Source organism: Piliocolobus tephrosceles, chromosome 13 (genome assembly GCF_002776525.5).
Source record: "Piliocolobus tephrosceles isolate RC106 chromosome 13, ASM277652v3, whole genome shotgun sequence".
Classification (NCBI taxonomy): domain Eukaryota; kingdom Metazoa; phylum Chordata; class Mammalia; order Primates; family Cercopithecidae; genus Piliocolobus; species Piliocolobus tephrosceles.
Window position 1 is genome coordinate 49,428,022 of NC_045446.1, and position 14,154 is coordinate 49,442,175.

At 43.9% G+C, this 14,154-nt stretch overlaps 1 protein-coding gene across 2 annotated transcripts in view; it reads right to left on the reverse strand.

The window, feature by feature from the left end:
• The window catches only part of INSC (INSC spindle orientation adaptor protein), a 133,787-nt gene that overhangs the window by 85,133 nt on the left and 34,500 nt on the right, over window positions 1-14,154 (reverse strand). For both annotated transcript variants that reach the window (XM_023230864.2, XM_023230865.3), the window contains exon 2: window positions 12,120-12,220. In XM_023230864.2, the coding sequence (XP_023086632.2) occupies window positions 12,120-12,220 (101 nt within the window). The remainder of the gene's footprint in view (window positions 1-12,119; window positions 12,221-14,154) is intronic.

Consider the following 14,154-nt stretch of genomic DNA (forward strand, 5'->3'; position numbering starts at 1 on the left):
AGTTCCAGCAAGGAGTCAGGCAGTGTCTGAGCCCTCTCTATACATTATCTCCTTTAAGCCTGCCCACAGTCGTGTGAGGGAGGTACTATTATTACCCCCGTTTACAGATGAGGAGACTTTTGTCTGGAGAGGCCACATGGTGAGTAAATAATGGAGCCATTACTCAAACTCAGGCCTCTAGAGTTCAGAGCCTCAGCTTCTATCAACTAAACACCACACTACCATCAAGAAGCTATGAGCAGGATAGACTAGGATCACAGAAGACAGAGGACCTGACTTCGCCTGGGAATATTCACACAAAGGAAGTGACATTTGCCCTGATTCTTAGAGGAGAGGAGTTGCCAGGATGACAAAGACAAAAAGATTTCCACATAGGGGAGGCACCATGTACAAAGACCTAGAGGCATATAGCCAAAAAGTCATACTAGACTATAGCATCAGGGGCCTCTGAGGGAGGGACCAGGAAGGGGTCTGAAGAGAGAAACAGGGACTAGTTGATCAAAGACCTTGAATGCCATGATTAGGGACGTGAATTTAATCTCAAAGGCAACTTGGAGCCACCAAAAGCATTTTAGAGCAGGGAAGTGACAACAATTGTGCAAAGAATCAGTAAAAAATGAATCACAGCCAGGTTGAATCCTAGGCAGGAGAGGAGCCTGTTGGGAAATGATAGTTAGAAACAGACAGAGAAGACAGAAGCCTGAATTAAGGCAATGGCATGGGATAGGAAGATCTGGGAGGGAGTGGATAGGATATGCGGGTGAAGAAGAGGAAAGAATCGAAGTTGACTCCCCTGGTTTCTCTTGCAGCTGCCCTCGCTGAGATAGGAAACACATCCAGGGAGGAACTGTTTTCATTTGGTTTGATTACAGGGTGTGGCCCCTGACAAGTGGAGAACACAAGGCCACAGCAGAAGTGGGGGTCAGGCCTTGCAGAGGGGCCATCAAAGGGGGCCCCAGCTTTCTCAGGAAGGAGACTGGACCTGGTGAATCACACATGGCCCCACCACAAGCCCATCTAATACCAGCCACGGTCACGGTGCCGCCACATAATAAGCGCTCTTCTCAATTTTGGGAGTCTAGGGACTGCAGCTCATTAAGTTTTGGACTGTGTTAGTGCTGAACATCCCATAATTGCATAGCTTGCCTGACTCTCTGTCATTAGCTCCCTGACTTTCTGGGCTCCACCTCTCCTACTGGATTTGCTGCTTGACCCCACTATGCAAAGTCTGGTTAAACAGAGCAGTTCTGGCTGTGTGGTGGGGGTTGCCTGCTGCCTGTGCCCCTTCCAACTCCCAGTGGGTCAATTGTCCTCAGCCATTAACTTCGAGCTGCCATCTCACTATGCATGAAATCCTTCCTTTGCAAGTACGAACGACTGATCCTATTACACAGAGGACGGGAATTAAAAATTGAGGTCAAGGCAGATGGACTGGCAATGAGTCACATTCCCTTCATGATGGAAAACCACCACAGTCAGGAGCTTGTAAGGTCCCTGGCCAAGGAGCTGGAGGGCTCAGGGGCCAGGACTCGGGTTTGATTTCCTTAGTCTCCACAGTGAACTGAAATCTGAAGTTGATGCTATTAAGATTGTCCCATTGCCTGGAGAGCAAGGAGGGCATCCAAGACCGTGAACGTGGCTCCCAGGAGTCCTACCCAGCTCCCAGAAGTTTCCTATTCCCCAAGTAGCTTTGCTCATTGCATTCTGATGGAGGCTGTCCTAAACATCTGGAATGAGGGGACTGAGTCCTAAAATTTGGGCTTTCTGAAGTCTAGCAGACTCAAACACAAAGCCAACTGCAACTACAATCACCTCCACATACCAGGCTACAGGCCAGATGACTTTTTTCTAAGCTGGAATTATCCAGGGTGGAGTTGGGGTGGGAGAAGGGAGTAGCAAAGTCTCATACCAAGAAATTGCAGTATGAAATAGTATTCTCCATACAATATTTCCTCAGGGGTATTCCAAAGTCAGAAGAAATTAACCCACCCAACAAAAAGGGAGGATTACCAACTATAGTGCATCTTTGATGTACCAAGAACCTTCTGCTCCAGGCCTCATTGTGGTTTGATGATTGGAGATTGCCATCCCCATTCTACAGAAGGAGAAACTGAGGCCTAGAGGCATTGTATAACTTGTCTAGGACCTCATTGTTAATAGTGGCAATAAAGCTAAAATTGATTGAGTACTTATTACATTCTCGGCAGTGTGCTAAATGCTTGATTCAATCTTAATGGCTTAATTAACCCTCACAACAATCCTATGAGATTCCCAGAACTGAGATTTGCTAGGCAGGGTGACTTGGCCAACATCACACAGTGAATAAGTGGAAACAAAAATCCAGGCAATGTAAGACCAGAGCCTTGTTCTTTATTATGCTATGCTCTTTGATGGTTTTTAGCAATTTAGCTAATACTGAAACCCTCAAATACAAGCTGGAGCTCTTTCTGCTATGCAAGACTGCCCTTATGTGACATACGATTGCCTTTTTATAGCTTATGATCATATAAAGATGATGGAGTGTCTGGTCTTTTTTCAAACCCTTGTCTGGTTTCTTTCTGAGGAAAATTGGGGTGCATGTTTTCAACATTCAGGACAGAACTTCTGGCCCTGGCATAAACATCACAGACCTCTGATGAATTTGTAGCAGCATCAGGAAAGCCCAAAAGATCATATAAGTGGTGACACAGTGGGGAGTGATCCTCATGGGATCTGCCTAGGGATCTCCTTATTCCCTCAGTGGCCTTGCCCTGCCTCTGCCCTTGCCTTGTGGACCACCTCCTTCATTCCCCAAAGCCTACCACTGGGAGAAGGCCTGTAATCCCAGCACTTTGGGAGGCCGAGGCAGGTGGATCACAAGGTCAGGAAATCGAGACCATCCTGGCCAACATGGTGAAACCCTGTCTTTACTAAAAATACAAAAATTAAGGCAGGGCGCAGTGGCTCACGCCTGTAATCCCAGCACTTTCGGAGGCTGAGGCGGGTAGATCACGAGGTCAGGAGATCGAGACCATCCTAGCTAACACGGTGAAACCCTGTCTCTACTAAAAATACAAAAAATTAGCTGGGTGTGGTGGCGGGCGCCTGTAATCCCAGCTACTCAGGAGGCTGAGACAGGAAAATCACTTGAACCCAGGAGGTGGAGGTTGCAATGAGTGGAGATTGCACCATTGCACACCACCCTCGGTGACAGAGCAAGATTCTGTCTCAAAAAAAAAAAAAAAGAAAAAGAAAAAGAAAAAAGAAAGAAAGAAAATTGCCTGAAAGGATAAACACCAAAATGGTGAGAGAGGGAAGTAGAATTAGGGAGGACCCGGTAAGAGGGAGAATTTTCATTTATTGTCTGCATACTTTAATATTGTTCAAATTTTTACTTTAAGAAGACCTTACTTTTGCCGGGCATGGTGGCTCATGCCTGAAATCCCAGCATTTTGGGAGGCCGAGGTGGGCGGATCGCCTGAGGTTGGGAGTTCGAGACCAGCCTGACCAACAGGGAGAAACCCTGTCTCTACTAAAATCTCTGGCTTACCCTTTCCCTCCAAACGGTAATTTTGTACTGAAAAAATGAGAATAGCTTGCTGGAGTCAGAAGAGTGTCTTAGAGAAAAAACACAATCCAATCTATTTAATTTAATTTCTCACCATCACCTGAGACTCCTTAGCCAAGAGTTCATCATTCATTTATCAAACATCTATTAAACATTTATTTACTCAACAATTACCTATTGAGATCCTACTGTGTGCATTCTAATCATAGTCAGGAACATAAATATGAACCAAATACGAATTTAGCCCTTAGGCCCTCAGGACATTTATCCTTGAGCAGAAAAGATGACATATACATAAATCGTTATTGGCCTACCCCAGGCTTGGCTCAAAGTAAATTCTCAGTCCAAGGTAAATCTCATTCAAATGAATGAATGAAATTGATTTCTCTATTACAGATAGTTGCTATGTGAGAACTCCACTGAAGTGGGGACACAGAGATTCTAAGATTTACTGAAGGCTGAGTGAAAGCATTAGCTTAAGAAACACAACCCAGGCGAGGCAGGACTCCAAAAGGTGGGAAAGCAGCCTGAAGAGTATTGTGACAGCTACATTCCCCTCTCTGGGCCTCAATTTCCCCATCTTATAATGAAGGGATGGCATGGATGCACTCTGGGGAAACTCTAGCAACAATACCCAATGCCTCTATGATCTCGGTTCCCAGCACTGTACAAAAGTATAAATCCAGCCTCTCCTCTTAAAAATAACTATTGAATCACTGTCCCTCTGCCTTCTCAGGGTCACACCCTGTGTTTCTGTGGATTTCTCTTTGGAAATGGGAGAAAGGATGGAATTCAAGTCTAGCTTTGATTGGCCTTCTTTTCAGCTTAAACAACAGAAAAATATCCAATTATCCCATTCACAATTATAGTCTGCACGTCGCACCACAGGCATAGAAAATGACCCAGCAGCAGAAAACTGGCCACAGAACAGAGGTGCACATATGCAAGCCATTATCTGCATGGAGACAAGCTGGCCTGCAATGGCCCCCACTGGCTCAGGGAAGCTGGTTATCTCCCCAGCTAGCCATGAGCAACCAGGAGGTTGCCTGCCACAAGCTGCAGCTGCATCCAGTCTGGGCTCATCTCATACTCCAAGCTGAATGGAAACCATGTGAAAAAGTGTTTCACTCACAGGGAGAGGTCACAGATGAAAGCCCCAAACTGTATGCCTGTTATAAATCCAGGCCTGTTCAGGCCAAAAGAGAAGTTAGTGAATAATGACTGAGTTCCATGAGGGCAGGAAACAATGTCCAACTAGGTCACCAACATGTCCTCAAGCACACGGCACCATACAAAGCAGATGACCCGCACTCCATAAATATTTATAGAAGAACTTTGTTGAAAGCTAATGAATAAATAAGTACTTGCATAAATGAGTAAACGATTTGTTTATGGAAAAGACAGAGACCGGTTAGAGTATTACCCAGCACTCAGGTTTAAGCACCACACAGAAATACGTATCCTAGCTCTCTACCTGTCAGCTCTGTTCTTGAGCAAGTAACTTCACCTCCTTAAGGCTCAGTTCTTTCATGAGATAGACATTGTGATGTGCTGCTGAGATTCCCCTTTTTGGCAGGATTTATTGTCCCAGATGCTGGGAGTATCATTAGCCAACAGCCTTCAGCTTTCAGGCCCTCCAGATGTTCTTAGAGCCACCTCACCTAAGATCACATCCTTCCTAAAGATGTCTAAAAGTTTTAGACAAAATAAATTTAACAGAGTTTATTTGAGCAAAAAAACATTTCGTGAATCAGGCAGCACTCAGAGCCCAGAAGAGGTTGGAGAGCTCCTCTGAAGCAGCATGGGTGGCAAGCTTTTATGGGCTGAACACAAAGGAGAACAAAGAAAATGCATGTAATGATTAAAGGGGAAAGATCCTAGTTAAAGGTTAGTTGATTTCTGATCAGTACAGTTTCTAGTTTTATTTTACTGTTGATGCTGGGCTTCAGTTTGCTATGTAGAAACCTAAAGTATTGGAGCAGCCCCAGCCTAATGGCTTCCCAGTTTAAAATATTTTCTAACACATTCCAATGACAGATCAAGGTGGGACATGAAGGCCCTGGACATTTTGGCCAATGGACAACAACTCCGATTCCAAAGCTCCTTGCGAAATCAGTTGACATCACTGAGCCAGGTTTTGCAGCTCAACTTCACCTTCTGCCCAGTCGTGCTTCCTTCCTCTCCCTTCCACAGGCATTGATCCCAAAGATGGTCACTAAAAACCACGCTGAACTCTAAACCCCACCTCAAAGGCTGTTTCCCATAGAACTCAACCTATGACCTCGTTTGCAAAATATAGATAATAATAATTATACGCATAGGTCATAGTGAAGACTAATAGCTGTGTGGAGTACCCAGCCCATAACAAGTACTTGAAACCGTAAGCCAACATTGTTGTGGGGGTTTGCAAAGGCCAGCCTATTAATCACCTTGACTCTTCACTGGCGGGGATTCAGAGAGAAAAATTCTAAATGCCATAGATGATTTGTGTGCTAGATAAGCTATAGAAGGAAGTGGGGAAGGAAGGGGACATTTGAACCCAGCCCTGTGTGGACCCTGGCCTCCAGCTTACACCCCAGGAGCCTTCCCATAAAGAAAGTTAAACCAAAGAACTGGGTCATCTGGATCCTGGCAGAATATGAAGGCCAGGTTGTGATGGTGGAGGGCACAACCCTGGGAGTGTGAAGCCTGGGTCCAACACGCTGACCACCATGGCTATATTCCAGCAGCACCACCACCATGCCCAGAACCAACAAGAAGATCAGCATCCCAGATGGAAAGATGGGAGGCCAGAGGAGCAAATGAAGACCAGCTAGGGACATAGCAGCCACAGTCTCCTGCTATCCAGGAAGCTCACCTCTGGCCCCTTCACTGCCACAAATAAATCTTTGACCACCCCCCAGGGAGGTACTCAGACCAGAGACTGCATCGTTTTCACTACCTGGGGGGTGGGAGAGAGATTATTACTGTTATTTACACCAGCAGTCCCTACCCTCATCGGCACCAGGGACCTTTGGCACCAGGGACTGGTTTAGTGGAAGACAATTTTTCCATGCAGGGAGGCTGTGGGTGGTGGGTATTACATTCCCATAAGGAACATGCAACCTAAATCCCTCATGCGAGCAGTTCACAGTAGGGTTCATGCTCGTATGAGAATCTGCTGCCACCTCTGATCTGACAGGAGACGGAGCTCAGGCAGTAATGCTTGCTCTTGCTGGCCACTCACCTCCTGCTGTGTGGGGCCCCGGTTCCTAACAGGCTGAGGACCAGGGGTGGGGACCGCTGATTTCTATGACCTGGGAAAGTGAGGCTTGGGTACTGCAAAGCACCCTGAGGCTCTACAGAGACCTTCCCTGCTGGATTCAAGCACTTCTACTACCTTTTAAAGCAGCTGTCACTGCCACTATGTTGAAGAAAACACAGGTGCATAGACAGCTTAAACAGTCATTCAAGGTCACAGAGCTGGTAGTAGGTGAACTGGGATTTGAACCCAAGTCTGATTCCAAGGTCTACATGCTTTCAACCACTTAGCCCCACATATGAATAAATACCTCAAGTTTAAAATTTTATTTTTTCTAGTAGATAGCTAACCTTCACTTGTCTTGAGTGTCGCGAATGGCTAGTGCATATTAAAATAATGTTCCTTTTAAAGTGTGTTAGAAAGTACCACAGAGTCTTGCCTATGTGAATATTGTCCTTGAGGGACATTTTCCCTTGGGAATGACTAATCCATTTATTCATTCCTATATATTTTATAAATCATTTAAAGCCTATTTGTGGCAAATCATCCATGTGTTACGTCCAGGATATTGGGATATGAGTGAAAATTGTTGTTTCTGTAGTGCTAGGGTCTTTGCTAAAGAATGGAAGAGTGGGAGGGAAGAATATGGGAGCCTAAGAATGAGGACTCTCAAGTTAAATTAGGACCTCACATCAGTGCTGTCCAGTGGAAATATAATGCAAACCACTTACGTAAATTTAAAATTTCTGGTAACCACCATAAAGAAAGTAAAAAGAGGGAAATGAAGTTAAATCTAACAATGTTTTCTTCAAAACAATAAATCCAAATATTATTTCAATATGTCATAAATCTAAACATGTTTAATGAGATATTTTGTGTATTTTTTTCATACCAAGTTTTTGATATCCAGTTTTTTGGGGTTTTTTTTTGTTTTTTTTTAACTGCAGCACATTTCAATTTGGGCTAGCTATATTTCAAGCGCTTGATCTGCCACCTGTGGCTAGAGGCTGCCATATTAGTACAACGCAAAATCATAGGAGTGGGTATCCATGTCTACCCCTATGGGGTGACCAAAATAGTTCTGATGGTATCCTGGAGATATTGCTGAGTAGTATTTAAGTTTTCTTTCCTATGGCTGGGTCTACCTGCTTTCTAATCTATTACTGTTATTTCCTCTTCTTGTGAATCCATGTTTTAATCTGTTTATGCAAGCTTCCGATTTATTTCCATCTTAACTTATAAGACCCTTAGGAGTTTTCTACATTATTTATTTTAGTGGCAAGTAACTATGTAAACATGAATTAATTAATACTACCTGTGAAGAACGAAATATTTACTTATTAAGTAGCTGCTGGATGCTAGACGGTACACTAGGCACTTTGCATACTTCAATCTTTTTTCTTCCACTTTCTATATATTGGAAAACTGAAGATCGAAAAGTTAAATACTTGTCCTAGGCCACACAGCAAGTAAGTTGCAAAACTAGGATTGTCTGACTCCAGAATTCATACTCTTTCTATCATATCACTGTTAGGAAATTGTGGATTGTAAACTTTAAAATACTTGTGATTTGAATACTAGTTCCCTGGTCTTCACTTTGATGCCTCAAGCATAGGACCAACTGAAGGACAGGTGATGCTAAGTGGTAAGGATTAGCTAGTACAAAGGAGTTTATGTTTACTTTTGAAAACTCCTAGCCTGGTTGATTTATCTACTTCCTAGGGATAAAAATCACTGGCAACTGCTATCTTGAGCTTATCCTGTTAACTGTTGTTCAAAAATGCATAACTTGTGAAAAATTTTTATAAAGACATCTTTAATTTTTTATTTTTTTGGTGTGTGTTTAGGTATGTTTTTAAGGAGCATGTTTACAGATACATGCTAAATGAAGACACAGCTAGACATTGTTACTGTCTGATTACATTGAAACTGTATTAAAATAATAAAAAACCTATATTAAATAATAAAAAAAAGAGATTCCAAGAGTAGTGTCTTGTTCTTTTGCTTATTTTATTGTTTTTAAATATGAAAGCATCCCAGGAGACTCAGATACAGAGCTGAGAACCACCACACCCTGTCAGACCACTTCCTGTCACTCATGCCAGTTCAGCAACGGATCCTAACCCCTGGGCTAGGAGGCTGTTGCTCCTGACCTCTACTCTCTCCTAGGAATCCACATCTAGAACAGCCTTTTGTGCTGCTATTTACTCACAATGGTCTCAAATACCAATAGCCTCACCCATATGATTTACTCAGGCTGCTGGATGCTTCCATGCAACATGGCAGTACTTGTTTATTTTTGTGCACTGAGGTGAACAATGGCACTGCAAAATAAAATTCAGTTTCAGTGGAACACAACAGAAAGAAGTCAATTATCCAGCATGAATTATTTATCTGGAGACAATAACCATGATGTTATTCCCCACAAGAGAGGACTCTGCAACTTGGAACAGGAGAAAAAAAGACGTGACTGCTACTGTCTGCCTATTATGCTGCTTCAGATTGCATCATAGGCAAATTAACACTTCTGACATCCTGTAACTACATATGCGCCTTCTCTGTGAATGCGGACCATGCATAGGCCCCTAGAACATACACAATTAACAGATTGCTAGGTCCAGGGATTCTATTCCCAGTGTTCTGGCTGGGCCTGGCAATGCTAGGCTGTGAACATATTAAAGGAAATACCACCCTCTCTCTGTTGCTCATCCCGCCCTGTCAGAACTGTAAGGATGAAGACATTGAAGAAAAAAAAAAAGATTTCACAAGCTACATGATGTTAAGTCAGTCTGGGGTCTTCCTCCCAATGGATTTGCTGTGCAAGATCAGTTAGAAATCATGCCTTGCCTCCTAATAATTTGATTCCTAAATCATTTGTATGTAATTTAATTTCCTGTGACCTTAAAACTTCTGAAGAGGTTGGAAGTGGGAGAGAGAGAGGGAGAGATATAGGTCAGTGGTTCTCAGGGGCCTAAAATGGCCCAAGATCTGATCTTTGTACCTCATTCTCTACTCAGAGCACCTATTCCTCATGGGAAGCAGGAGAAATTAGCATTGATTAAGCAGGTCCTATGCTCCAGGCAGGGGCTTCCTACACATAATTTTAAATGCTCCTAAAACCCAATGATGCATGTATAAATTATCCTCATCTCATAGATGAAGAAACTAAAGCACAAAGTTATGACTACTATGTAGCAGAACCAAGAACCAAGCTGGAGCGTTTGCACTCCTAACCACTGTCCTAAATGTCCCTGTGATGATGGCTTCCTCAACCCCAGCACAGGTTCAGATCTGACCATACCAGGACTGCAAGGGGGTGTTTGGAGGGATCCCAAAGCCCTATAGCCAGAGCTGCTGCTATCCACCTGGCTACACAGTTCCCAACCTACTCTCTGGACGGGGGAGACTCGGGCTTCACTTCAACCAGGATAGTTTTACTTTCTCCTGGTTTAAAATATTAGACTGTTGAGAGTGTCCGTCTATGATTTCTTTTTCTCACTCAGGTCACTTGCTGAGGGTTAGGGGTCAGGAGAGGGATTTCTGGAAGAATTTCCCCATATCACCTACGTGAAGAGCTCCAACACACAGCAACAGGCACTCAATAAGTAATGACTCTGCGTATGTAGCTCTCAATGTGTGACACACATTTTGCATATATAGATTTATTTAATCCTCACATTCACTCTATGAAGAAGGTGCTATTATTACTTCCATTTCTACATGAGAAAAGTGAGAGACAGATGATAGGGTTCAGGAACTTGCACAGACCACATAGCTAGTGAGAAGTATAGCTCAGCATTGAAGCCAGGCAGTCATGTGTCCAAAGCTGACCCCACTTCCCCGTCTCATGAAAGGCCATCAGCCATTCCAGGCTAAGGCAGGCCCCATCTTGAAGAAACCACCATACATCCTGACAGGTCTGTATCTCATCATCTCTGAGTTCCACCTTACAGGTGCTGTGTGCAAAGATAATTGGACCCCCATATGATGTCTTATTCTTGGCTTCCAGCTGCAGAGGAAATTCTGAGTGGCATTTCTAACCATGCTCTGAGTCCTCAGGAACATGCATGAATTGCATATCACATCCTAAAACCTCTTTATAATGATGGCCTTGTGGGAGCAGATTGGTGTGCACACAGAGGCTAAACCAGTTCCAGTAGACTTTTAACAAATAATAATTTTTTCTGATTTTAAAAGCAACACATACTCCAAAACAAATAATAACCAAACAAACAATATTGAAAGCAATGACACAGTAAGATGAAATCCCAAGTAATTCAGATGGAGGGTTAAGGATAAAGGTAAAATGTCAGTGATACATGGAATATGTAACACAACACAATACAAAATAAAACGATGGCCTAATAGTTTTACAAAATCTACTTGGATTGTGTTGCCTCAAAATAACCCCATCAAAATGTCTCAGCAAAATAAATAAATGAATAAATAAGGCTAAGTGGAATCCACAAGCACTCTGAGGTTGCTGAGTTCCTCTATAGATCAAACCTACATTACAGTGACCCACTTTCCAGGTTTGCCAGGAATTTCCAGGGCCACAGGACTTCCATACCCAAATCAGTACAGGACCCGGCAAATGGGGACAGTTGGGCAGGAAAGATCTAGCACCCTGGCGCTTCTAACACTGGTTCAGGTTCAGGCTCCAGGACTAGTCACATTAAACCAGAACCTGCCTTGCCACATCTTCCAGCTGTGTGCAGGCACTTCTGATGGCCCCAAATATCTCCTTCTTCAGACAGGATGTTCTCAAGTCCTCTCCCCTCATTATCCGGGCTTCACCTTCTTCTCAGTATGTGCCTTTCACACCCTCCCTCATTGCCCAACTCAGGACAACAAGTACTTCCCAAGGATCAGCTCTATGCTCCGTTATCTCCTTGGTGCTCTGGGCAAAAGAAAAGACATCCAAGGGTAGAATGACACCTTCCAAAAGCCTCAGAGAGGGCCTCCACTAATGCCAAGGACCCCCAGGGTCTCCAGCCCCCTAGCCAGGCAGGATCAGGAGCCTCCCCTGGAGTCCTCTATCTTCCTAGCACACCCACTCGATTCTTTGTTTCATGGTCAGCCTCAGCATTAGACTTCAGCTCATTAGAGGCTGGGATGTACCTGATTCTTCAGTATCCCAGGGTCCAGTTCCATTGATATTTGCTGAGTGAACATGGCATCCCCAATACGTTATCCTCGGCTTCCTCCCCAGAAAATTGCATGGGAAGATGGGGTCACCTGCAGCCTCAGGATGCTGGAACTGGACCTCAGTCAAGGTTCAGATGGGGTAGGTCTGGCCTGGAGTGACAGCTGTACAGCTGTAGGACTTACCGCTGACCCGGCAGGGTGATGGAGTCCAGGTGGCGACCTCCAGGCAGCGCCATCATGTTGATCCCAATCTGCAGCAAGGCCTGCTCGCAGCGGTCGTGACCCTGAAAATAGAGGGCAGGATGGCACAACAAGGCCGTAAGAGAGGAGGCACAATCACTTTCTCTCCCATTCCCAGGCCACAAGGAACCAAAGCAGGCAAAGAGGTAAGGCCTCCTAGCCCTCTTCTTCTTTTGAACCAGTTTTCACTCCACTATCCTCACACAAGTAAGGCAGAACCCAGATTTGATCTTGTTTCTAAGTCCCTAGTCCACTTTATATCTCTAAAATATTTTCGTACTCCAATTTCAAATATTTGCCTGACTTATTTTGGTATGTATCAAATATTGGAACACACAGCCCGTAAGTACTGCATAGGACATACTTGTACTAAAAAAGTATCTATGGTTTATCTGAGATTCACATTTAACTGGGCATCCTGTATTACTTGCTAAAACTGGCAATTCTACATTCTAATTCCCTGGCTATTACCACTGTAGAACTGGGTTATTCACTGTGATTATGCTTAAGTTTGTCCTGGAAAATGTGACCATGTTACTGGCAGAGTGGTTGCTTTCCCAAATCCATTCCACTTCGGATGATGCAACTGCACCCAAATTGCCAGTGATTGGTTCAGAAATAGGCATGTGACTCAATTTGGCCAATGAGCCATGACAGGACTGCTTCTAGGGATGTGTTATTTCTCCCAACAGAGAACTGCAAGATGAGACAGTATCTTTCCTGTTGGACTTGAACAAGGGAGCATATCCACTTCATTGCTGCTAGAGACCATCTTGCAATCATGAGCAGCGCTAGCTGGAGAACCAAGTTAGCACACTCCAAGAAAAATATACTGGGTCCTTGATCACTAAACAGTGAATCAACTAATGCTGGAGTCTGGCCCAGCTCTAGGCTTCCTATTATCTAAGAAAATAAAACCTCTTGTCGTTTAAGTCAGTCTGAGTGAGGGTTTTTGTTCTACACAGCCAAAAGCATCCTAATGAATAAAAGTAATCCAGGTTCCAGGAACTCCCAATCCCAGCACCGAGGATGCAGCTGGCTTCCCTGTGCCTCACATTTGAACCCAAACCAACTACCCACCTGTTTGTATTTTTCTCCCTTGCCTTGTCCCTGCTGTGCTCCTGGAGGCCTTTTTGTACACAATCTCTTTTTTTCATTTCTCTCTCTCTGCCAACTCCTCCAAGCCCATGAGAAAGCCCTCCCTGAGGAATATGCAGATTCTGTCACCTTTGCCTGGGCACATCAACAGAAGAGTCTTACTCCGTGATTACACAGGAGCCCTATAGAAGAGAATGGAGGAGGAGCACTTTAACAGTGATGTGGGTGAACACGAAGCACTCATCATAATGCTGGGAAGAAAGAAGAAAACGGTCAGTCTGAAAAGTGTGGGGAGGCAGGAACCCAGAATAAACTAGGGCACTAGATAATTCCAGAGACTTGCTGCCATTGCCTGTTTCTTTGTCTGTGGAGCTCATTAGACTGTGAGCTTCCTGAGGGTAGACACCACATGTGTTTCTGGCACTGAGCCAAGGGCCAGGCACTTAGCCTGCACTCTACACCTCTGTTGAAAGAATGAGTGGGATAAATTTTTAATACATTGATGTTGAGCCCCATCTCTTCATCTGTAACTGAGGATAATAATATCTATTTTAAAGAGTTATTATAATGATGACATGAGATTAGGAATGTGGAAGTATATGACCAACGTAAGAGCTAAATAAATAGTTAGCTATTATTATCGTTATGTCCTATAAGTCTGCTATGTGCTCAGCTCTCTGGTCACCTATGCTAAGGGAGATGTAGAAAATGAGATACAGCAGGTAACTCACCCAGCACAGCGAGAGGCTCAGTGAGCGTTCATTAGCATATGCTATCATCTTCGTTATTTCCATCATTATTATCATTATTGAGAAGGTATATTTTTGGAATTTAGTGAGCCAATAGGCTGAAAGGGATGGCACAAAAGAAAAACTAGAAA